General features: G+C 39.8%; 1 protein-coding gene across 8 annotated transcripts in view; it reads left to right on the top strand.

Moving 5' to 3' along the window:
- HECW1 (HECT, C2 and WW domain containing E3 ubiquitin protein ligase 1) overlaps positions 1–25,434 on the top strand; it is a 253,483-nt gene that overhangs the window by 161,701 nt on the left and 66,348 nt on the right. For 6 of the 8 annotated variants that reach the window (XM_088167564.1, XM_088167559.1, XM_088167554.1 and 3 more), the window contains 4 exons: positions 6,088–6,257; positions 19,361–19,503; positions 21,514–21,614; positions 22,970–24,346. In XM_088167564.1, coding sequence (XP_088023690.1) covers positions 6,088–6,257; positions 19,361–19,503; positions 21,514–21,614; positions 22,970–24,346 — 1,791 coding nt within the window. The remainder of the gene's footprint in view (positions 1–6,087; positions 6,258–19,360; positions 19,504–21,513; positions 21,615–22,969; positions 24,347–25,434) is intronic. The other 2 variants (XM_088167583.1, XM_088167594.1) reach the window with 1 other exon arrangement.

Below are 25,434 nucleotides of genomic sequence, written 5' to 3'. Positions count from 1 at the left end.
GTTTAATGCAGGACACCTTGCCCCGTGATGGTGAGCTTTGTGTGAGTTTGGCTCAGATGTATCTCACAGACAGTCAGGATCCGAGGATACCGAGGTGTTACTTTGCTCCAGTGGTTAATCACTTGCAGTGATAAAAACCCCCACTTGCTGTGAAAAGGTGTTCACATTAATGGTTCGGACTTCTTCTGTGTTTTCCTTCTTGATGCAAATAATTTAAAAGGTAGCCTGTCTCTCAGACGTTTTGGAATAATTAATTCCACTACTGCTTTTCATTTATTAATACACCTATTTTCTTCCTAATATCTCTACTGCTCTTCTTTTGAACAAATGAGACACCCTTTTGTTTTTCTTTGAAGCATTTACAGCTAGAAAAAATATTTTCTTTTCTTTTTCACTGTCTTTAATATTTTGCATGGGAGTCCTATGACAGAAACGTTTTGATTTATCTGATCCACTTAATCTTTTTTTTTTAAATCTCAGACCTTAAAATATCTTCTACACTAGCCCTTTCATTTTTTTTGGTGTATTTTATTTTAAAAGAAAAATGAAGTCCGTCTATATGTAATGTCTGAAAGCAAAAAGAAGCACTTTATTTAACCTCATGCATATCATCAGTTGCAGAATCTCATTCAGTAGCTGATCAAGTCAGTTATCTCTTGTACTTTAAGTAGTATCTTTCTCAATTAATCTGCATTTGCTGTGTTGGATTTAAAACTTCCAATCTTCCTTGATTTCCTTTGATAAGAATTATGTAATATTTACTTCTTGAAATGTAATTAATACCAGATGCAATACTTCTGCAAATCCATGCTCACCTTCTTCCAAATAGGTGATTGCCAAATAAAGTTTTGTATCATACACTGCTTCATGAGTCAAATTAGTATTTCAATAAATTCAATATTGCTGTACTCTTACTATTGAAATGCTGTTCCACTGACTAAGTAAAAGTGTTGCTTTAAAAGCATATGTCTGACAGGGCAAGGGAAGCACATAGGTACTTCCCATTGAATCTTGAGCAAGCAGAGTTTTGGAGTTTTGTCTTTCCTTTCTTTGAAGCCATGCCTATATCTTAGGTAGCTCAGCTCAGCAGATGAACTGCTGCCCTCTAAGATAGGTTCTTCGTGTTCTGTCCAAGGTCTACAAAAGAAACACTGACATATCAGCACCCTTGTGATTACCTTCCCTCATTGGTATTCTGTCCAGATACCAGTCCTGTTCAAGTATGTTTTTTCAGTGTCAGAACCAGAGCTGATATCACTTCAGGAATTCACAAAGGAAAGCTGAAGGGAAATAATGGAGCTGTCCATTGACATCCTTAGTAGCAGCTCTCCTGTGGTGATGTGTTATGAAGGTGGTTTATTGTGCTTTGATACATGAACTATCAGGATCTCAGTAGGATGATAGTATTTTTTTCTTTCTGCCGTTAATGAACAGATTATAGAATAAATTCCATTTTGGTATTCCTCTAGCTAGATCATAATCTAAACTGACTGTGGTCATTCCAGTAACACTGGGGTCTTTCCAGTGTCCTGTTATCTTCATTAGTTCTGTTTTTAGGTATGTTCTGGGCAAGTTTGGCATAACTCAAGTCTTCATTCTCTCAAGGGGTCAGATGGTTCATGAGGAATATGTCTCATTTCCTGGTCCTGAGATTATGAGGCTAGTATACTAAATATGAAAAATGTGAATTTGGTGGGTTGACCATAGAATTTCTTACAGTTAATAATCTCTGCAGAAATGTCAGTATAGATATCAGCAAGAGATCAATTGCCATCACTTGGATGGTGCTTGGGAACACCAAGGACATTCAATATTGGCATTTGTTGAAAGGAATTTGCCATCTGTTTTAAAATATCAGTATCAGTTTCTCAAAACCAGTAGCTCTGCTACTTACTAGTCTTTCACCCTTCTGCTGTGTTGTAGACTCTGGAATCTTCAGTAGAATATTCAGTAGAATATATGCCATCAAGAGACTGGATGGACTGAGTCTTCTTGAGACACATCTAGAAACTGCACAGAATAGCTTTGTGTGTTATTTCTAGGAAAACTCTATTGGCAAAGTCTTCTTATCCCTAGGGGAGAACAGCTTCCAGCTCCCTTAACTTACTCCTGACATACTGATGACCAGACTAAAGATAATTAATTTAGAAAACAGACTGCTCCAGAGTCTGGTTCTCTATCTGATTCTCCATCCTTTTCTGTCATGCTCCTTTATGGAGCATGGGTCTGGTTGAATGCCTGTAGCCGTGGAAAAGGGTATTAACCCTTTAGATGTGGCAGAAATAAACACACAGCTACATAGTCTTCTTTCATGATAGGAAAGAAAGAGACACGTTTATTCAGAAGCATACTTGCTTAAATAGAACGACTCACAGCTCCAAGGGCAGAAGAAAGATGATTGGTTCAGAGAGAAGACACCCCATTCCCAGCGCCTGGTCACGCACCACAGCAGGTGTTCTATCTTTGTTATTAAATTCCTCTCTGTTTTGACCAAGTAATCATCCTGGGAGAAATTCTCCCTAGCCTTCAGCTGGACCAGCTTGTCAGGCTGGGAACAGAGCTGAGAAGCTCTGGCCTGGAATATTTTTCAGGCTGGAATTTTCTTGCTTTCTCAATGTGTGTGCCCCCAAATACCTTGCTATGTCTGCGAGGAATTGAAATAACGTCTTTATGGTGGACATCTTTATGGTAGTTTCACTTATCATTACTGTCAGAGAATCTCCTTGCTGAGGATGATAAAACATGACTCTTCCCTGAGCTTTTGAAAGCTTAATGACTTGTATTGAGGCAAAATCAAACATTGCAAAGCACAGATGTGTTCTAGCTGTGTTGTTGGAATTCCATTCCCACATGGCTCAAATAAATAGACTGGTTCACCACAAAAATAGTCTCCATCACTATCCAGTCACCAGTGCCCCAAAGTTTATGAAGCTGCATGGCAAATAGATTTGCTAAATTATCCTTTATAAAGCAGACAGGAAAGTCTATGTCACACCTCTGGGACAGAGGGTACATTAATGCAAGTGACCCAGTGTAAGGCTTTCTTAGGTCTCATCCAGGCACCTGGATATCAGCATATATAGAAAGACTGTAGTTGGAACAAATTCATAAGTCACTTGGGGACACCAGAAGTTAGTACAAGCCGTTTTTCTCCAATGAAGAAAGCCTAGCTGAAACAGGATGCATGTACTTACAAGTAGTGCAAGTCTGTGGCAGTGAAAGTGTAATTACTTTGTATTTACCTGGATTTCTTCATTCTGTCATGTGTCATGAGAGATGGCCTGACATTATTAAAGTGTTAGATGTATATAGCCTCTTTCACACTAAGGTGTGATTTATGACTAAATGAGAAACTGACATATGGTATATTAATAACTTTTTTTAAAGAGACTTGATGAAAATACACCTTTACAAACCATAGATGAGTGATCTTTGTACCATTTCGTCATATGCCTCCAAGAAATGCACTCTAAAATTACAGTGTACAGCAGGGTATGTCCCAGCCTTCTGGAATTCATTCATTCAACCAAAGATTTAAATTCGGTTAGCTTCAGACCTTCACTTAAAAGTTTATTATCTTCTGAACCTTCTTTTCTGAAGATGATAGAGAAAAATATTTGCATTTGGGAAGGCAGAATGGCTGTGATTCTTCTGTTAGGGAGTTATACTGGAGTAGTAAGAGTTACAACAGCAAGTTACAGCAGGTAGCTACAGGATCTACAGATAGGTTTTTGCTTCAAATGAAATGAAATTCTGCTTATATGCAGATATCCATGTAGCTTTATTAAACCTTTTTCAGTTTTGATGCTCTGTTTTTCACAGTGATGAGAATTTGTGGTGAGATATATAATTGGAATATTTGTCCTTGGGAAATCTATTTTTACTAGCCCTACTCGTACTTCAGAAAATAAAATTGAAGTTTCTAACTCGCTTTTTAAAAAAATTGGTTATATTGTCTAATTTCAGCAAGAAAATTACACAAATAAAATTTCATCCCATGTGCTTAGCGGAATTACTTTTTTTCCCCTCATACGAATACAAAAATGAGATTATTAATTGAGGCTAAGAGTACCTTCATCTTCATGGCTGTGCTCTGATTCACATAATTAGAAAGAGGCCAGTAGGTCATCCTAAATATATTTTCTTTATGATACATGATATATAAGTATACGTAATTGATTGCTAGGTATTTTCTATCAATAGACTATTTTGTTATTCAGTGGTACCCAAAGATAGCATGGTCTCTCTTTGAAGGAAAAAAAAATCAAAAACATATATAGCAATGAATATTTCAGTTTCAGACTCCTTGAGGAAGTGTCAGAGAGAAAGAAAATAAGATCCCAGAGGTCTTTCTCTCATATGTTGGCAGCCTGAACTTATACACTGCTGGCCCTTGTCATTCATACTCCTTTTGCAATCTTGATTTCTATTTCTTGAATGCATTTCTAACAGTAGAACTTCCAAAGCAGAAGATTTTCCCATATAGGATTTCAGCAGGGCTGTTAAATGAGATACATGCTGGTTACACAGAGATTGTGCACACAGAAAACAAGAAAAGGGGGTAAAAAAAATCAGTGTTTTCTTTTTGAAGCAGATAATTTTCTTTGTGTGATAGCATTGCTAGGACCGTGGCAGTACATAGTTTCAGCAATGTGCTTTCAAATAAGCTCTTACTAGTGATGTCTTCTTTTTTTTTCTTTTTTTTTTTTTTGTTAATTGTTAGAGAATGTCTCGAGAATGAGATTGTTAAAATACAGTCTGTTTCAGGACCATCTGTCCATTAGCTTTTGAATATCTGCAACATGAATTGTGTGGTGGAATAGATGATTAAAACCAACAGAAAGAAAAGCAATTCCTTTTAACTTGCACGTTTTATTGTGTTGGCTATTACCATATGTTAAGGAAGCAACACACAACTGGGTTTGATATAGCTATTTTCTGGAAAATACTGATGATGGTGTGCAATGTGTATGATTTTCAGAGTCATCCAAAATATCTGCCTTGAGGGCTTTTTGTGGTCTCCCAGAACCTGCTGGAATAATTAGGTTTTTAATCAGAAGAGAATTAGAAGACTGTGAAAATTAATGTTTTCAAAAACTGCTGAAAGAAAAAAATGTGTTTAAATTGTTTAGGTATGCATCTATGCAGTCTTAGAAGTAATTTTGCCTAATACTTTTTTATCTCTCCAATACAGCAAGAGAAAATAGGCAGAATGCAGTCCAGTGCTTATAGCCCGATGTGAAATAAAGCTTTAAACAGAGGAGAATCTCCATGCAAAGAGTGGTGGAAAGTAAATTAACTGCTGAACTCACTAATAGGAATAAATGCTTATATGTTCCAAAGAAAGCTTAGAAATGCATCTGAAAAAAGAGAAGACTGGAGGGGTTAGTCAGTGTCTGTTGAGCCAAAATTAATGACATACCAGCAGATTAGTTTGCATTTCATCAGCTTCACAGGGACGGATCATAATGGGCATTGTGTCTTTCCTCAGAATGTTATGGGGAAATTTTCAAATAATTGGCTGGGTATTTTTTGTGTGTGCAACACATATTATGCTCCCTGGGAGTTCTGCAGCTGTAAAGCCCTGCTTAAAATTTGGACATTATAGTCTAGAGTTTTTCTTAAGTGAAATTAACCCATGCAGGGAAGAAAATGACTTAAAGTGGGAAAAAATGTAAAATTTCTTCTCATGTAGAGAAAAGTGGTGTAAAATCTAGGACCTGTACTGTGGTAAACTTAATACCTAGGAAAAATTGCATCCATTGGGTACAAATGCCATGACTTTGACATTAAATGATGGGACCTCTTTTTCAGAGTGGTCCTTCCACTGCAGTCAGGCTGAGCAATCTGAATCAGTCGGCACAATCAGACTGTAAATTTGCAGTTTCTTTATGTAATAATTTGTAAATCCTAAATCACAAGATCATTATGGTTTGGCATTACATTGCCTCACAATAAACACAGTGAGTTTTTTCACATTCCTGCCATATTATTTGAGTTCGTTGCCAATTCCCTATATGTTGTTCCTAGCATCCCAAAGAGATGCCTGGAATGTGAAAAATAATCAGATTCTTTATCTTCTTTCAGATTTCCAGGCTTTTGGTCTGAAGAAAGGGATGTTCTTCAATCCGGATCCTTATCTGAAGATTTCCATTCAGCCTGGAAAACATAGCATCTTCCCAGCCCTTCCTCATCATGGACAGGAGAAAAGATCTAAGATCATGTGTAACACTGTTAACCCCATCTGGCAAGGAGAGGTAAGCAGTTGGAGAGTTAAGTTGAGACTTTGCTTAAAACATGGATATTACTTTAGTACTATCCCTCTTTTTTTTTCTTTTCTTTTTTTTTTTTTTTCTCCAATTGAGTTCTTGGATATATAGTTGTTGACCTAACTGTGTTTGATGTATTTTGTGATTACTGGTCTCAGTACAAAAGGCTTAATTATCTACAAAGATGGGTAGTACATTAAAACTTCCAGTATACTTTCAGTATAGGTTGTACTTCATTGGTGTAATTTATGAAGTTTATGAAGTTTATATGAAGAGTTAATTATTGAAGGCAGCCATAAAACAGAATTGAAAAATGAACTTGCACAGCATGAAAGGCTGCTGCTAGATTGTCATAGTGTTCTTACACAGAGACATTATATAAAGCAGAACAGATACAGCATGCAAATAAAGAGAAGCAATGTGATTGTAAAGCATCAGTGGCAATATAAATCAAAGGCAACTTTGGCACATTTGGCCATCACCTTGAAGAAATAGTCTCTAGTCTGCTTCTTTCTGTTGGAAGGACTTGTACGTATTAATGAGATCTGAGAGTTCAATTGCTGCCTGCTGCTTTTAAATTACATGTGAAATGGCAATAGGCAGCAAAGAATAAGGACTCTCTTTGGAATTAAAGGAGCCTGACATACTGGGTGTGATTTACTGGTGTGCTCTGTCACAACAATACCTCCACTGCAGGAAAGAGTAAAAATAAATAAATACACTGCACAGATTTATTCAAATTAAAATGCAAATTGTAAAGTAGCTGAGGGATATTTAGGTCAAGCTCTATAGACATGGAACTGTGAGTGGGCAAAAACATAGCAGAAATAGGGTTGAATTCTCCTACCTGGAGAAATTAGATACCACATCAGGTTATGTGGCAGATGAGGGAGGAAAACTCCTTGAAACTAGTCAAAGAAAAATGACTTCTAGCAGGATTAAATTGAGGACACAGTTATGAGGCATCCATCAAGTCATAATTTCTCTGTGGAACCAAGCGTCAGATGTATCTGGTTGAGAGGTGCCAGGTCCAGCTAGAACTGGCATGGAGGATCAGGCAGTTGGCAGAGACCTTTCTGTGAAGTGCATAGGACACAGAACTAGAGGGGAGCAGATATAATGGGGAAACTTGCTGTCTATGTGTGATGCTCAGTACACAGGGCTGTGGCCCTGATAAAATGTCACAGGTGTCTTCTCCTCAAGCTGTGCCAAATCGCTGCATTTGTGGGCTGACATTTCTTTTCCAAGTGGAGTTTGGCGGTGAGAAAAGGAGAAACAATGAAATGGCCTTAATAATAAGGACATGAGAAAGCAAAAGAGCACAGCTGGCTTCTAGCTTTGCTGTTCAGCCCCCAGGTTTTCTTGATCGTGTGCAAGTGTGCTGCTTCTCCCTTTCTGTTGTTAGCCTGTGGCAAAGGAGTGTAAAAGAGCCGAGCCATGGTTCAGCATGTTCTCCTTCGGCCTTCCCCTCAGTGGATATTGGGATGTTTAACTGCGTGCATTTGTGCTGCAGTCTGTGCAATCAGCCTGTCTGAACTCTTTGTTTTGTACTGAAAAGCTGCATTGGTTTCTGCTGCACAGAAGATGATAGGCCTGATTTTCTGCAGCTTTGTCCCTTCTTGGGACAAGGGGAGAAGGAAGACTGAAAACTGTTGCTGAATCATGGTGGTAGCCGTTCTTCTGTCCACCCTTCTCACTTATGGATGTGAATATATGAAGTGACAAAATACTGAGGACTTGTAACCATTTCATTAAGAGTATCAGTCACAAGTTGTTTTTGCAAAATCAAATTTTAGGCAATGTATTATTTTAGAAGGGTAATTCTTTTCTGAGATTCTCTGTCACTCAATGTAAATAGAAGGCAAATGTTCTTTTTTCAATTGAATGACCTATCTGATTAGTATTGGATGCTAAACTTGAAAAAATCTTGAATAGGGAAATAAAATTGTTGAAATATCCGCAGACTGTGATCTTTCTATATGTTCTTGATTACCTTTGAGCAAATTCAGAAAGAGTCAATTCAGTTTTTGTAGGGCTTCAGCACTAAAAGTCCTACAGACTAAAAGATGACTGATTTACTTATATTAATTTATTCTGGTATTCTTCCTCATATCCTTACCAGGCTGTTCTGTTTGTATAGTAACCACCTACATTGTACAAACACTCTGGGAGCACCCTGGTACCTCAGGGTAATTTTCATCTGTCTCATGTAATATTGATGATCATCTTCATTTCATAGGCTGTTCAGATGCTGTTCAGCACGAGTTATGCTGACTTGAGTTATTCTTCCGTTGCTCTGATTTGCAGTACTTTGTACAAGGAGACATAAGGAAATGGAAATTTCTTAGAGATGCGGAGTAGCAAGTGACAATTTGACACTTGCAGCAGGGCTCACCATGGAGCTGAAAGAGCCCTAGCACTGAGAATTGTTCGCTGAGACAAGTTAAAGCCCAAGGTGGTAACTTCTCCTCATTGAGAGAACAAGTTTCTATACGTTTTCACATTTCTTCAGAAACATCTGTAATGTTAAATGAGTGCCTGGAAACCGCATGGCAATGGACAGCTTGATTCTACAGCCCCAGATTAGGCAGGTATTGCCCTGCCAGCACAGGCAGTTGCAAAAGCACAAAGGGGGAATAGTCCTATTGTGCTGATTGGAGATAAAATGCAAAAAAAAGTCAGAAGGAAGTGCCCATTTCTCAACTCTAATGTATATGTAGTAGAACTGAGAAGGGTGGATGCTTATTTTCTAATACAGACAGTAGAAAAATAATGACATTATTCCCATATTGTTTTATATTGAAACAATGTTTGTGCTGTCACATTATTCAAAAGCAGCTCACTTTAAAAAATTTAATTTTTCAGAAATCAGTGAAGTGATACACAGTTCAGACAAGTAATAGATCACAGGAACCAATCAAAGTGGTTTAAAAAGTAGTTCACATACCTCCACTTGGATAGGAAATTCTATGGTTTGGCAGATAAAGTATTTCAGGTTTCTGGACTTTACCTTAGACATATTTAGGGTATTTCTTTCTTAACTATGACTGCTTGTAGCGGGTTTAGCACTGGCTAAATTGCCAGTGCACCCACTAGAATTATTTACTCATTTCTTGCTGTGAGATAGGATTAGGAGGAAGGCAAAACAGGCTCAAACTTTGAAAGGTATAAAGAAAATTATTAACAGAAACTAGAAGAAAAAATAATAAGAATGTGAATAAAACGTTCAGAACAGTTCTCCTACATTCTTTTGTTTAACACTGACAACGTACAGAAACAAATCAGTCAGTTTACCATCTCTAAAATAGTCTTTCTCCAATTTACTTAGGAAGAAGAGTCTCTCTCTTCAGTCTATGGAGACTTCTCCACAAAAAAAACAAAAATTGAAGTCTCATGATTTCAATTTCCACGAATAGCAGCCACCTGGGAAACCTGCAATCATGAAATCCTTCCCATTTTTTCAGCCTTCCCACAGCTGAATTTATGGGCCATGTCAACTTATGGGGCACACTTTAAGGATATAGCAGTTCAAAAGCCTAACTCTTCATCTCTGAGAACAGAGGCCTCTCTCTTCTTCCCTGGGGGCAAAGGTTCTCCATCACTTTTCTCTCTCTCCCTCTATTCAAATTTCCTCATGAGATCACAGCTACTTCAACATCTGCTTACTTCACACAAATGCTTCTGCTTATGTCTACAGTTGGAACATTTAATCCACCCCGTATGCATTTCACGAGTTACAGGGAAAACAAGAGTCTGATTTGTCAATGATATCTTCTCCCTAGCTTACAAGAGAATTTCAGCCCAAGACATCTTCTTATCCCCTCTCTCAACTGGGATTTGACTCTTCCTTCTTGTCTGGCCTTGATGTCGCCATGCTGTTTCTGTGCGTGTCTTCATCTCTGTCCTTTTCTTTCACTCGAGAGAGAGGATGGAAGGTCTGCAGGTCTCATATGTGCCCTGAAAGAGTGAATATCTTGCCCAGGCAGTGGCTGGTCATGTGTTCCCTGCTGGGTCGTGGTTGGGAGCTATTTACAGTGGAAAGCTTTTCCGTGGCCGCTCTGGGGCCCTGGGCCAGGATAGCAGGGCCCAGCCACAGCCATGGTGGTTGCTCTGGCTGCATTCCATTCCGGGAGGAGCTGGCTTGTCTACAGGGCCATGCCAGCCCATCCCTGTGGCAGCCTCCCACCCAGCCAGGACCAGGCATCCACCTCCCTCTGCATCAAGCACAAGAAAGAAGAGACCTTGTGGGGTTTGTCCGCGTCAAAATGTGTGTTCACAAAGGCACATCTAACCTTTTCGTTGGTATAACAATGTGTCAGTATTAAAAATCAGACACTGATTGGTTTTTGTCAGGTCTAAAGGAAGCTGCCAAGGTCCTTACAGGGATTTATTTTCCATAACTAGTTCCTTTCCTTCCTTACAAAAGAAATAAATTAATACAAACCGCCACGCAGCTTGAGCAGACCGTTTCATCAATTCTTGTTTTATTTACTGGTGAGTGGAAAGAGAGCTCTGAGGAATGGCCAATGAGATGACTATAAAAACTGGCTGATGCAACCACTCAGCATATTTAAAATAGTAGGAAGTGTCATCTGTTAAATAACACATTGAATTTCAACTCCAATAATCTAACTCTGGAGGAGCAGATTGCCCTAAAATGGGATCCCACTACTAGGTTAAAAACAATCTCTACTTCCTGCAGTTTCACTCCTTGTTTCTTGGCCTGAGCTTTTAGAAACATTGTTAAATTATAGTTGAGACAAAAGGGTGTTTGGGAATGGCTGCCTTACCACTCTGAAGACAGCCACATTTCACTAGTGAATTAATTGAGGTGAATAAGCAGAGAGCAAGAGCACTTAACAAATAGCAGTTAGTATGTCAGATCTGATACACAGATTTACAGTATTTTCAGCTGAGTAGCTCGTGCTCTCTGCACCTCAGATAACTCACATCCTTTCAAAAATATTGCACTTGAATAATTTCTCACGTAAGCTGTCTCTTGAGATTACCAATGCAAAATCAGAAGAGAGAAGCACGCAGGCTTGAACACCAGAGGGAGGTGGCTTCTATAGTGCAGGATATATTCAGTGATAGAAGCATTGGGTTTGGATGCTGTCTGCAGGAATGCCAAGATGCAGTTGACTATCTGAGTGTTGGTGTGTGATTGCTTTTCTTAATGCAGAGTTATAACTTGGGCACTGATTGTGTGATCCTGAATGCTGACTGGTATGTGATAGACCATCCAGCAGTTTTGGGACTGAAAAATGCTTTGCCAAGTTGCCAGATCAGGCAATGAGGGGTTTATGTTAGTTCTCTGTCTCTCTAGAGGCTGTATGTTGGCTGATACAATGGGTGCTGCCTGATGTAGCACAAACCTAGAGTCTTACAAGCAGGGGATACTTGGGCAAAGCCAAGTCTTTCCAGAACAGAGTAAAACGACTGAAGGAAGATGTTTTAATATATTTGAATCAACAGTATGAACTTAAACTAAAGTGGGTTGTGCTTGATCTGATTTTGATCTAATATTCAGAACACTAGAATGCTGACAGTCCTATAATGGCCTCACAGAATCATTCCATCATTCCATTTAAACAGAAGACCAAAAAAAAAAGTAACAGAAACATCACACTGACTGAACTCCTTATTGTTTAACCTGGATAAGCTTTTCTTCCTTCTACTGCCAAATACAAAAGAATATGCTGTAGAAACTTGGAGGCCTTCCTGCCTAAGCATAGAAACAATATATAGGTGAAGTGAAATCCAGATCCTGAATTTAGTGTGTTTCACCAAAAGTGTCATCAGGACTAAGTGAAGCCTTGCAGGTGGTAGCTTCCCTGTATAAAATTTCTGCACAAATGTCCAGGTAAAGATTAAAACATTGTTTGAGTACACAGACAAGCTAAAGCTTTACAGCTACAGATTTTAATATCTGTTGATAACTGAAGTGTAAAAGCCCAAGACAACTTTAGCTTCTTCAGGAATGGGTTATGGTGTGAAAAATTGTCTAGATTTTTTGGGGATATTACTCTTCTAGAACAGCATTTTACTTGTGACTTCTACATCTAGAAGACTATCAGTCTTGCTGGCTTTGTATACTAGTGCTGATGAGACTCTTCAAGTATTTTCAGTCTTTGCTGTGCTAATAAATTTGTAGACAATTCTGAGATTAATCTGAGAGAGAAATCCAGAAAAGCAAATTTGCTGAAGGCCCTATCTGGCTATGAAGGAGTTCAGTAGAAAGGATTGAATCAGACTTTAGAACATCAATGTGAGCATTTATGTGCATCCCTTTTATGGTAGGATCCCATCCCCCAACAATTGTGCCATGCCAGAATAATAAAGAACTGCACTGGATTTTGGTCCCCTGCAGTCACTGCCACGTTCCAGCAGTGTCTTGGGAGTAGTCAAAGGCATGTCCCCACCCATGGCAACAGCGGAGCTCTGCTTTGGGCTCTACTGACTGCGTTATTTTATCTTGTCACTAAGGATTACTGTAGAAAGCTTAAGAAACTGCAATTCTTGATGAGCTTTTCCAGCTGTTGGTGCAAGTAGTGTTGTGTGAGAAAGTAGTGACATGTAGAGGAGGTTTTTGAATGAGGAACAGAGTAATACGGACAGAGAGTGGCGTGGGTATTAAGTCTGCAGTTGTTTCACTGGAGTATTTGAAACAAAACCCACTAATGAAATATTCAGCTGAAAGAATAAATTTATCTTCATCCATCAAATGTAATTCACAGCCTTTTAAGATTTTCTTCTGCTTCTATCATCCCTGTACATGATGGATATCACAAATAAATTTTATTTTTAATTCTATTGCTTATTCAACTCCAAGAGCCCCAGTTCTTCCTGTCTCTAGTGTATTAATTTATCTATCTTTATTGTTCTGATTTATTATACTGTCTACCAATTATTATGCTGACTGTTTTTAAAGAATTTGACTTGTCCATAACTTGTCTGATTGGTGCTAATGGACATACTCTGTTCATTTCAACAACTTCCTTGATAGTGCTATTGAGTCACTGGGATCCATCTGTATTCAGGGATGCAAACAACTTTGGTAAAAATAAAACATGGAGATGAATCATCACCAGTAGCTGGCTTTCTATGAAAACTATTCAAAGCTCTGGAAGTGGTTCTGTTCTCTTATAAATGGATACAGATGAATTCTGCCAGGTCAGCATTAGCATGGGCATTTGTTCTTTACCTTATATGTCATACATTAAGGTCCCCTCAAGATCTGTTCACATTAATTAAATTAATAATCTGTGTCTGTAAAACCATTGCTGAGCCTGGAAGCAAATAGGCAGCGAAAAGTAGGTTACTATCTGAACCTCTTTCAGTGCTGTTTACTACAATGTTTACAGATCGTGCTTGAAGATGCCAGCAGTAATTTAAAATCAGATTTACATTTAGATCATTGAGATGGTGTGAGAGTATGAATGTCTCAGCTGATTCTAGGTACCTTTGATACTGATTTGTATCTCTGTGAGAGTGAATCTGCAGGAGGCAGCTGTGTAAAATCTGTGTAAATGAAAGGGCAATCCTAATGACTTATTACTGACTGGAGCCAAAATTGATGATACACTGCTTAACCCAAGAAGACTTAATATGTTAATATGTTGCTGTGATTTTCTTTATCATGCCACTTTTGCTCTTTACTCTCCCTCCATTTCTGTATTTCTCTGGAAATAATTAATTGATTGATTTTTTTTTTTTATTTTTGATGCCTGAGAAAATATCAGCTAAAGCTTTTCCATTGGCAGGGGCATTTTAAGGATGAGCCGGGTACAGATTCTCTGGTGTCTAACAAGGCATTCTATAATGCTGCAGCTCCTCTTAGGGAGGAATTAAAAGGCATGCTCTCTCTCCTGTCCTACTCCCTCTTTGCATTAAATATGCAGGAACAAAGCAATGGTTGCATATCTTGGCACTGTAACAAGTGGGACAGGCATTGACAAATGGCTGAAGAAGTGGGGAGAAAGATGGAATGACTTTGTATCTAGAGCAACTTTGCTTCCTCCTAGACATCATAATTCCAGAGATGCAATCGCACCCTAAAAAGTAAATAATTGGAGAAGACACTGGGAAAATAATACACATACCAACTTGTTCTGTTGATCATGGTTCTTAACAATTCTCTGGGTCCATCTATAATAGTATTTGTGTTCCATTCAATAGCTCCATTTCAAAGCAAATCTCCTGCTCTTCCTGCTAAAGACACCACTTGTCAGTCCAGAAGTGCATGAACTCAATTACTCTCAGCAGAAGGGAAGTGAACAGATGTGCTCCAGGAGTGCACCAAGATCTTTTCAGACAATAAATGTGAGTTCAATCCAGGGTACCAGCCTGGAGTCACTTCATGGTAAAACCCTTGCAACATGTCTGGATGTAGTAGTCAGGTGCATGGCACCAGCTGCTTTGCTCTCCAGATCCACTCACATTGTACCATAAATCTTCCTAATGCAGTCATGGTCAAGACATTCCAGAGGTTAGGAAACAGCAGCCTCCCCAAGGCCTCTTTTCTGCAGCTCACAAGTGCTATTTTTCCCAGGGATTGTCAATCATACCTTATGTCCAGACTTTCTGATTGTAACTTCTTTTTAGGAATACACCTGATAGACAACCATTTCTTCTAACAGTCCTAATCCATTTCTAGAGGAAAAAAAAAAGGTTTCCTCTCTGGAGGTCTGTACTCTTTTCCAAAGCCTCTAACTCAGGGGGTTTTTCAGTCTGAGATTCTACCAGACACAAGGGCAGCTGGTTCACTACTTCTTTCTTTCAGTGGAGGACCTCCTCATCTTTCTTATAAAGGAGAGCCCTTGCATCCCTAACTGGCAAGGATCAGATACCACATTGGCAAGATGGGGTCAGAAGCTATTTCTAGGACCAGGCCCTCTGTGAGAAACAGGTTATTCCTAAAGGCATTTAGTTCTGCTGAGGCAATCTGCCATCTCCACTGTGGAGTGTGCTCTGTCATGTGTCATCTCAAGTTCTAAGAGTTGTTATGCACCAGGACAGTGCACTGGTAGTTGCTGGCTTGGGCTAATGAGAGAATAAAGGTTTAACTTCTCGTTTGTTACCTGTTCATCTTCTGACTCCTGTAGATCATATATCAGTTCGGGGTCTGCCCATTACTTGCAAGGGTTTTGTTCCCTACGTTTTATAGAATGCATTTTACTTGAATTTTGGTTGTGGATCAAGTGAAAACTTCAAGTTCTAGTAATCACTTAAATAAATCTTTGTTTTTTATAGGTGTCCTGTTGTCTGCTCTTATCCAAGTGAGCACATAATCCGTCACTAGACAAAGTTTTCTTCTTGGGCTTTAGACTTCAAACTGTAGCTATTCTGGTTGATAGTCCTACCTGTGTTGAAATCCATTACTTCCTTTGAGTTTTTGTTATTTGAGTAAAAGAAAGGCTCAGACAGTGTCACAAACCACTTCCATGAAGCCACTGTCAAGTTTGGTGGATCTCTGAACAGCTGGAGAGGCTAAAGATTTCGAAAAAGTTAAGTCATGACATTAGAATTAAAAAACTACCAGAAATTATACTTTCACTTCGTTTTTTGACTGTGGAAAAAAGAGCCCATTTATGTAAACTTCAGTGTACTCTTCTACAGTTAGTCTCTGTGTAAAATTTAGTTTAGTGACTTTGTATTCCAGCAGGTTCCACAAAGTTCTTGACCAGTCTTGCAGGGTTTGCCCTAGTGGTTGTGTTTCAAAGAACTTAAACTTTTGTGGGGAAGAAAAAAAACAACCAATGAACAAGCCCACGAAGTGAGCTGTGGCCCCAGTGAAAACATAAAGGGTAAAGATTGCTGGTTTAGATTGTGAAAGAAAATACTCAGTAGTCAATGCCAGATGGAAAAGATAAAATAATCTGGCTTCAGGTACTGACTGTCAAACAAAACAGAAGTCTTTTAAAAGTAGTATACTTGGGCCTATTATGCTAAAATTTTTGTATTCTTGCTTTTCCTCTGCAACTATGAGTATTATACTTTTTTTTTAACTTGAAAGCTGAACTTCTGAATTAATTTTGTAACACTTAAAGTTGTAAGAATAAGAAAAGTCCCAAATAACAGAAGATTTACAGTAAAAATTGCAATAGTAACATCAAAAAATGACAGCAGACTTGTTCTTAAAATGCAGTTCTTTTGGTTATCAATGGTGAAATTTTTGGGCATGTGTTAGAAGCTTCATCAAACTTCCCTCCTCCTGAAGACAGTTGATTTTTATCTCTGTTGTGATTTTGCAGCCTCCTTTTTTTACCCCCCCTTGGGATGAATTATGAATCACAACATCCCTGAGTGTGAACCCAAGGGTACTGCAGAATTTATAATCAGTGTAATTTTGGTTTTTGTTTGTTTGTTTGTTTGTTTGTTTAGGGGCTTGGGGGGTTGGTGGGTTTGTTTTGTTTTCCTTTGTTTGGGATTTTGGGGTTTTTTTTAAACTTAGATATTAAGCCTATGCTTTCATTTTCACAAACTGGCCACTGTGTGATAATTAGAAAATATTAGGCAAGGAAAGGATTCCATCAGTAATATATTACTACTTTATGTAAGTTATGTTGGATAAGACCGTGAAACACAGAGTCCTTTCTCTTCCAGGTAGACAGGGTAGTAGGGACCAAGCAGGGTAGTAAAGGCCAAGGCTTTGAACAGTCTAAGAGCAGTAATTTGTATTTTGCAGTAATCATACTGGTCTGGCACTTGTCAGAACAGATGGTGAAGGACGAGAGGGAAAGGGGGATTTGATGGTGATTTGCTTCCACATCCAAAGATTATATTCCAATCATTAAATGTCACAAGAAACATGTTTTCAAAAGTGACTTTTGAAAGTGTATTTGTAAGTCTCCAAGTTCTCAAACCAAGGTGTTTCACTGGGATCAATTTCTTTGGAGAGGTAGAGGCCCATTTGTTCTACAAACAAGGATTCCTTTTGTATTTTCAGTGTGGATGGCATGAGCCTGAGGCACTTGCAGTCAGAGATTGCCTTAGAAAAATCTTGCCTGATAAGAATTAAACTTGATGAGAGCAACAGCAGGAGCAACTTCTTAGATAATGGAAAACTGAATTATGTAAAATTATCACTGTTAACAAGCTGTTTACAAACCCTTGCAGTGAGTTCAATTTTGATCTTAAAAAGTTGACTCTAAATGGCAAAACCTTTCAACTCTGCCACAGGATACTTCTGGTCTTAAAGGCTGAATTCCATTTCCAAAATGCTGCTGGTTTTATGCATGAGAACATCCTTCTAGAGCAAACATTTGGGAGCTGTCATCATGGACCAGGGCCTGGTCCCAGGTCGGTCTTGGTATTGCCAAAATGCAATGGTTTGGCAGGTGATGACATTTGAACACAATTGGATTTTACACTTTTTATGGCATATCCTGGTGTTTGCGTGTCTTGAGGCAGAGCTGTTCAAGGGAAAAGGGACATTGTCTTTGGCTGATTCCAATACATCTTGTCCCTTGGGTCCATACTCTCTGCTCAGGTGCTGATGGTTACTCTGGAAAAGGTCCATATGTTTCCTGTGCAAGGAAGGAGCTGTCAGCTGTCAGGAGCTGGTTCCACATGGTACTATGAAAATAAATTTCCATGCAGATTCTGATCTGCTTCAGAGTTGCACCACAAGACAATATATTATTGACCTCAGAAGATTCGGATCATTTAACCTACATAGTACTTTTCACTCGTGGACAGTTCACTCTTTACCTGTGCATGTGCATGCTCCACCCCACAGAGACTTTTATAATACAGGAGTCAGCAGCACAAAAATGGAGAATTCATTAAATGAAAAATTGCTCTATGTTACAATACTCCATTTTAAAGTTAATTCCCCTCTTCTGCTTTCAATGTCATGAACTGGCAGTTTTTCAAGGTTTTTAACAGGTGAAACAGTAAGACAACTTATTTTTAAGGCAACTTTCCATTATACATGGGGAATTCAGGTTCTCCTGTTTGGTGCATTAACTTAATTGGTAGCCTGTTGTAAAGATGTAGAAGAAAACAAGAAGAAAGTAACACTTTAGCTCTTGTTTGAATTGTACTTCTCTTATTATTTGCATTTTTGCAGGGTGGTATTAACAGAATATCCCACTCATGTTGGTTTCACTTGAAGCTGTTTAAACTAAGCATCTCTGAATTAGACCATGATTCAATAGAGCAAATGATTTAGGGCTTTAACTCCAGGCCTTGATAACCCTTCATAACAAGAGAATGATTCTGTTGTGAAGATTGGGTTTGGCAGGGGGAAAGCTAGAAAAATCCTTTTGTCCATCTCAATATTCACTTACTACAGAAGTTGTCTTCCAGATCAATGCTGACCTCTCAGATGAACAGTGGTTTGACAGTTCTCCTACTATTGTGCACCACAGCACAAATGTGCCTTTTTGATTGATGATATTCTAGTAATAGCAAATGTTTGGAAAAAATATTATGAACTGTGTCACCTGCTCCCCACCTGTACTGTATTTAGACAGTCTAGGAGAAAACAAAACCAAGTTACCTAATATATTTGCTCTTCACTGCTATTTTTAAATTGAGCTTTGGGACATCTAGACATCTCCAGGTACCCAAGCATGCTCCCATGCTTGTCCTGTAACCTGAGATATCACTCTCCTTGTTCCTACCCCAGACTTGCACGCACACAGTCTCTAAAAGCTTACTGAAACATTACTTACAAAGAGATGCTCTTATGACCAGACCAGCTGAGATAGCAGTCAACACATTTCAATGCACATAGTGACAGGAGCAGTTTTAGATGTTCCTGTTCTGCCCAGTATTATTTGTGACAGTAACCTTTTCCATGGCTTGCGTTCTGGTTGAGCTCTTTGTGAGACTGTGGCATGAACCAGGTTAGGAGGCTGATCCAGATAAATAGTGTTTTCAGTGTTCTTCCTTTTTTAGCTGGGGCATCGATGAACAGAAAAGGAAATATTTGAAAACAATCTATCTGAAAAGAGTAATCATGTATCCTTCACCTCACTATATCCTCACTTCTCTGTGCTGAGGTGTGCCTCACAGCTCTAGTACTCTGTGTTGCAGTGGCCCAGCCACCAGCTTACTGTTCTGTGTCTCTTCTTTTATTTCAGCAATTCAGCTTTGTCTCCCTGCCCACGGATGTCCTGGAAATAGAAGTTAAAGACAAATTTGCAAAGAGCCGACCAATTATCAAACGTTTTCTGGGAAAACTCTCTATGCCGGTTCAGCGCCTCTTGGAAAGACATGCCATAGGGTAAATCTTGCTGCTTACATTGTTTAACGAGTGTGTTGTTGTTCTGAAGTCCCTGGTGATATATCATTATTTCGATATAATGGTATTGAGGGGAAGTTATTAAACTGACAGTTGTCTAATAAATGACATTGGTTTTAATTAGAATTTATAGTACTATTCCCTCTATAGACAGAATTCTCTCTATAACTGTATGCATAGCGTTTTGAAAAGTGAGAGCTGGCATTTAGGAAAGAGGACTTTTTTTGTATATCATGGCTGCAAATTTGGAGAGTGCAATATTTTCAATTTGAATATTCTTTTAATGTTATCAACAGGCTGTTTTCATGTTCCAGGGAATTACCTATGGGCTAAAAACATGCCAGATCTGTTCCTCCTCTTTTTAATCTCTGGAAAGGGGAAATATTAGAAAAATATATATGTGGCATGTTGTAACTAATGCTTTCTGATCCTACTCTGCTGCCAAGGAACAACCTTGAGCTCACAAGCGCTGCCCTGCTTCCCCATTGCATGAAAGTCCTGGGAAAGTGTATGCTACCAAAATAACACAAACCAATTTAAGGAAGATGAATAGTACTCAGAAAAAGCCAAAAAGTTGTCTCTAAGCCTCTAATGTTCAGACCTTGAAGAGCAAGGGAGTAAAAGAATCATCTTCTGAGGAAAGCATATGCAATGCAGTTTCCAAGAAAGCATTTATGATAATTGGATCTCAATTCAGTAGAACAGTGGGAAAATGAGCTTGTTGGAAGTGTTTTTGAACAGCTGGTTCAGAAACCGGCTGTGATATTGACAGCTGAATCTACCAGAAGGGTCTAAGCTACCTCCCTGTTTCTCAAGTAGAAAAGATAGAGTAGCTTTTTAGAAACCAGATGGATAAGAACAGCTTGGGGAAGGTAGAACCCTGTAACTGGTATCACTGGCTTTCCTCTGTATGAGAAGATTTCTCATCATCTTCTGATTATAGCTTCCTATTTTACTTCCTTGTTGTAAACACTGTCTATCTAAGGATATACATTGCCAAGAGCAGTGCCTCCAACCTGCACTAGATCTGGCTCAGTTTTAATACCATAGTGATATTTAAATCTCAGGCAAGCTCAGTGAGAAGTATGCACACGAGCTCAGAGAGGTTGTATGCAAATCTTGAGGTCTTCTCATTTTCATGAGTTTCTGATGCATGTGAAACTATGCTAGCAAGTACATTTGGCCCAACTGGAAGTGAACTATGTTTCTTTCAAAAGATGTATAAGTATTACTGTTTAGTGAACACGTTACACTCAAGAAATGCTTTGCAAAGATTGATTCAGCCTCATTTTGGGCAGCTGGGAAGTTAATCTCTTCTATAGTTTCATTCTGTTCTGAGGGGTGGATGAAGTGTGGCAAAGGGAGGGACCTGCACAAGGACAGAATGGAGTCATTGATCAACCTTGTCAGGAAGGTGTTCTCCTGATATTTCAGCTTCATAGAGGTAAGAGGGGTGGAAAGAGATGAAGAAGAGTCACTCAGCCAGTTTAGACAGAGAAGGTGGTATGCGGGGACTGGCCTGCACAGGGTGTCGTAAACAAGAACAGGAAAGCTGAATTTTGTGAACATGGTGAAGGGAAGAAAATACAGAAATGTGAGGTTCTACGAAAAGATGATCAGATGGTCAGATCTTCAGGAAAGAAAGTCTTGTTACAATAGCTGAAGTGGGAGTTGTTTGCTTCCCATGTCGCTATTTTCATACCCATACTGCAGAAGTTTCATTCCCACCATTCTCTCTATATTTATACATATGTGCTTGTGTATCCCAGCAGCCTGTCTTACTCACTTATCAGCTGTTCCATTGTAATTGAAGACATTGTCCTCTCCTCTGCCATTCGTTCTCTCGTATGCAAGTCAACATGCCCCCATGGCTGGGATGAATAGCCTTTGTGTATTTTATTACATATTTTTGTAGGACACAGCAGATTTATCTATGCACAGTAGACATAGGGTAGGTTATAGTCTATTGTGACAATATTTGTTTTCTTTCAGGGACAGGGTTGTAAGCTACACTCTGGGTCGCAGACTTCCTACAGATCATGTCAGTGGCCAGCTGCAGTTCCGATTTGAGATCACTTCTTCCATCCATCCAGGTAATTCTCAGTCTTAACCCATCATTTATCTAGATTTCTAGAAATTTTTGTTTGTTTGTTTTAGGTTTTTTGGTTGGTTGGTTGGTTGGTTGGTTGGTTGGTTGGTTGGTTGGTTGGTTTGCATTCTTTCTCTTCAGAAATCTGCATTAGTTCCTAGCTGCTCTGGGACTTTAGATACAGTCATGAGCAAAGGGAAGTGCATAAAGTCCTGCATCACAGGATGCATCGTGAGTCACAATTTCTTCCCTCTTTCCCCTTAGGACAGAGCTATTGGTGTTTCCTGTTCCCCTGTTTTTGGCTGTTCCAAATACTCCACCACATCACTGGGAGAGAAGAGTGTGTAAAACTAAAGTCTCATCTGCTCCTCTATCAGCTGCCCTAGTGAAAGTGTTATATGGGCTGTTATTTGTAGAGTCATCTGCATTTGAGCACTTGATAAGTAAAAATGGAGAATGTAATAGCAAAGATGATTAGAAAATTTCTCAATTTAATTATTTTTAATGAAAAAAGTAAAACAGAAAAGAATTCTATGTTCCACTTCTTCCCTCCCTTTTGATTTGGTTTTGGTTCATGTTCTCCTGTTATTTGGAAGTGACTGTCATCATAGTCTAAGATTGAACCTTGGTTGAACCATGTCACAGTCTCAACAGTATTTCTCAGGGACTCTTTGCCGCGGGGGCTCTCTGCCCTTTCTGCTACAGTTTATCAAGCCAGCAGTAGCTGCATTAGTGGCTGGAAATCACTGCTTTTCACTTGCTGGAAAACCCTGATTTCTATCTTTTGACTATTTGGATAGTATGAAAGAGCCCAGTAGTTTGACATCTAAGAGGAGGTGGTACAGATGAGGATCACGTCAAGGGGTATTTTGGGGGAAGTTTCTGCCTTCAGGGCTGGCAAACACAGTTTTTTACATTCTCTGTTGTGGAGTCTTGCCAGGTTCAATGTGACAAGAAGAATGTCATTAAAATCTCAGGGAAGACTTCCCTGATTCCCATAATATTCCCATAATATTTCCATAATATTTCCATGATGTCTCTCCTCTGATGCCAGTTTGGCTCAAAGAGAAGTTTCAAGAAGGTGCTACCTTCAGGTAATGCTGCAAGGAGGCAGGGTGCTGCATACAGATTACCACCACGAGTAAACCCATGATTAAATCAACTGTACAAAGACTGCCTAGCAAAGAAAACCTCAGGACTTCTTGATAGTTGTTCAGTTGCCCACTCATTTCACACTGTAATTTATGCTTTTAATTTTCTCAGATTGCTGTGGATGCTTGTTCCCCCACAGCCAACCCTCTGGTTCAGTCAACACTTCTTATTAAAAGAGTAAGTAATTCATTTTCCTGTCTCATACAGATGATGAAGAGGTCTCCATTAGTGCAGATCCTGAGCCAGCTGACCTCCTGGAAAGCCCTGTGAACAACCCCACAGAGGAAAGCCTCGGTGAGCCTCCATGCATCAACACAGTGACCTCAGAAAGTGCAGCTCCAGAACAGCTAAATGGATACAGTGTGAACAGTGTCGATAGCCCAGGGGCTGCCAAACCACCTGGGGAAGTCAACCAGAACAGCTTAAATGAAGAGCTAGCAGGAGATGGGGAGGTTGATGCGGTGCCAGTTCCTGAGCCCTTGGAATCCATCCCAGGAGAAGCGCTGCCTTCTTTGAGTGCTGCGGACCTCACGGAGCAGTCGGATCTGATGGCTTGCATGTCTCCTCCTGAGCCCGAAGTTAGGGAAAATAACAAAGTCAATTCCGGTATTCAGGGAGATGGTGGAGTCTTGACCAGCATAGAAACAGGAGATATTGATGAGGTGAGTGCAGATGTGCATGCTGGCAAAGACCTAAAGAAGAGTCAGGAAGAAGAAGATGAAGAAGGGGCTTCAGCCCAGGAGGAGGAAGACAACAAGCTACAACTGAGGACCACAGCAAAGAGGAAAAACAGGCCGTGCTCCCTGCCTGTGTCTGAACTTGAGACAGTCATAGCTTCGGCTTGCGGTGAGCCAGAGACCCCTCGCACACACTACATACGGATACACAACCTGCTCCACAGCCTGCCCTCAGCACAGATGAGCAGCGATGGGGAAGAAGAGCAAGATGGTGGTAATGGCAGGGAAAACGATGAGGAGTCTACTGTCAAGGAGGTGCTGAATAAGGAAGTGGTCAGTGAGAGTGAGACCGTGGCAGCAGAGCCTCCTCTGGAAAACGAGGCTGAAGAGAACTTCAGCCAGAGTACAGTGCCTCCTGGGACCTTGGATGAGCAACTCTCTGACTTGAATGATGGGCTGTTGAATGGGGAACCCCCCAGGACAGGAAGTGAGAGCGAGTCGAGCTCCAGGCCCAATGGTGACAACGAATGTGAGGCGTGCGACACCTCTTGCTACAGCCCCTCTTGCTACAGCACCTCCTGCTACAGCACCTCCTGCTACAGCACTTCCTGCTACAGCACCTCCTGCTACGACAGTAACAATCGCTTCTCCAGCCACACGCGCTTCTCCTCTGTCGACAGCGCAAAGATTTCTGAGAGCACGGTCTTCTCCTCACAGGATGATGATGAGGAGGAGAACAGTGCTTTTGAGTCAGTGCCAGATTCAGTGCAGAGCCCTGAGCTCGACAGGGAGCAAGTGGATGGCTCCTCCCAGTGGCCAGATGAACTAGTAGCTCATGGTGGGAATCCACAGAGAGCCACAGAGGGTCTAGACACCCCAGTAGCAGGTCCAAGCAGCAGAAGAGAAGGTTAGATCCTGAGAACTGATGCGCTGGGCAACCCTGATTATCTAGATGTCACAGAAGGCATCAGATAATTGAGGTTTCAGATAGCTCACGGTTTATTTCTTACAAACTCGGGGGCTGTGAACTGAGCCAGATATTAGGGAGGGTTGGATAATTGAGCCTGTCCTTAAAAATCCCAGCAAAACCAACTAAATCAGGTAGGGATACTTATATATGAATTATTGTAGATATACATGCATCATTATAAAATCAAGATCAGCTACTGTAGTTATGTAGCAGATCAGCATTATCACATCTACCAACTCGTTCCTTTTTCCTGGGATTTTTCCATATCACATATCTGATGGACTGCCATGTCTCTGAAAGTCAGTGGGAAGGCCAGCTTGTGCTTGTCAAAGGGCAGATATGCTGCTTTGCACTACATAAAGGTCTGGGCCAGTTTCTGGAAATGTTTGTTAGCCATACATAATCATAAGCTCTTACAAACACAGTTTTTGAGCCCCATTTGTTCCAATTCTCCAAGTGTCAAACAAATGATGTCGCAGATCATAGGGCAACTCAACAGAGATTTATATTTTTTCTTAGGTATTTTGGAAATTTAACTATATGAAAATTCCCATCTCCCTATCCTTCCCTAGAGATAGAATACACTTTTAAAAAAAATTTTTGCCTTTATAATTTAGGTACTATTTTTTCCAGTTCCCTCACAGTTGCATTAAATCCCTGCCTTTGGTAACTCCTTTCATGTTCTCTGCAGTTACATGAAGAAGGGGAGTTGATCACTCCTCTCTTCTTCAGCTAGTGTATCATTTTTCTCCAGCTGAAGAAGTAAAGGACTCAGCTTCAGCTTAGGAGTATGCAGCAAGGTCAAGTAGTCTTTACATTCCCTAATTCTGAGTCATCTGTCTCCCTCTATGACACCAAATTAAAATGGCAGCAAAAGGAAAATCTCCTTGGGTATCACCGAGGAACTCCAATTAAAGCATTCATCTATGTTTTCCTTCTTCATTCCCAATTTATTTACTCACAGCTTCCTTTGCCACGGACCCTACCCCTGCACAAAAACGGATGTAAGGGCGTCCTTACACATC

This window comes from Sturnus vulgaris, chromosome 1 (assembly GCF_052056855.1).
Source record: "Sturnus vulgaris isolate bStuVul1 chromosome 1, bStuVul1.hap1, whole genome shotgun sequence".
Lineage (NCBI taxonomy): Eukaryota > Metazoa > Chordata > Aves > Passeriformes > Sturnidae > Sturnus > Sturnus vulgaris.
This window is presented reverse-complemented; position numbering and strand designations above follow the sequence as displayed.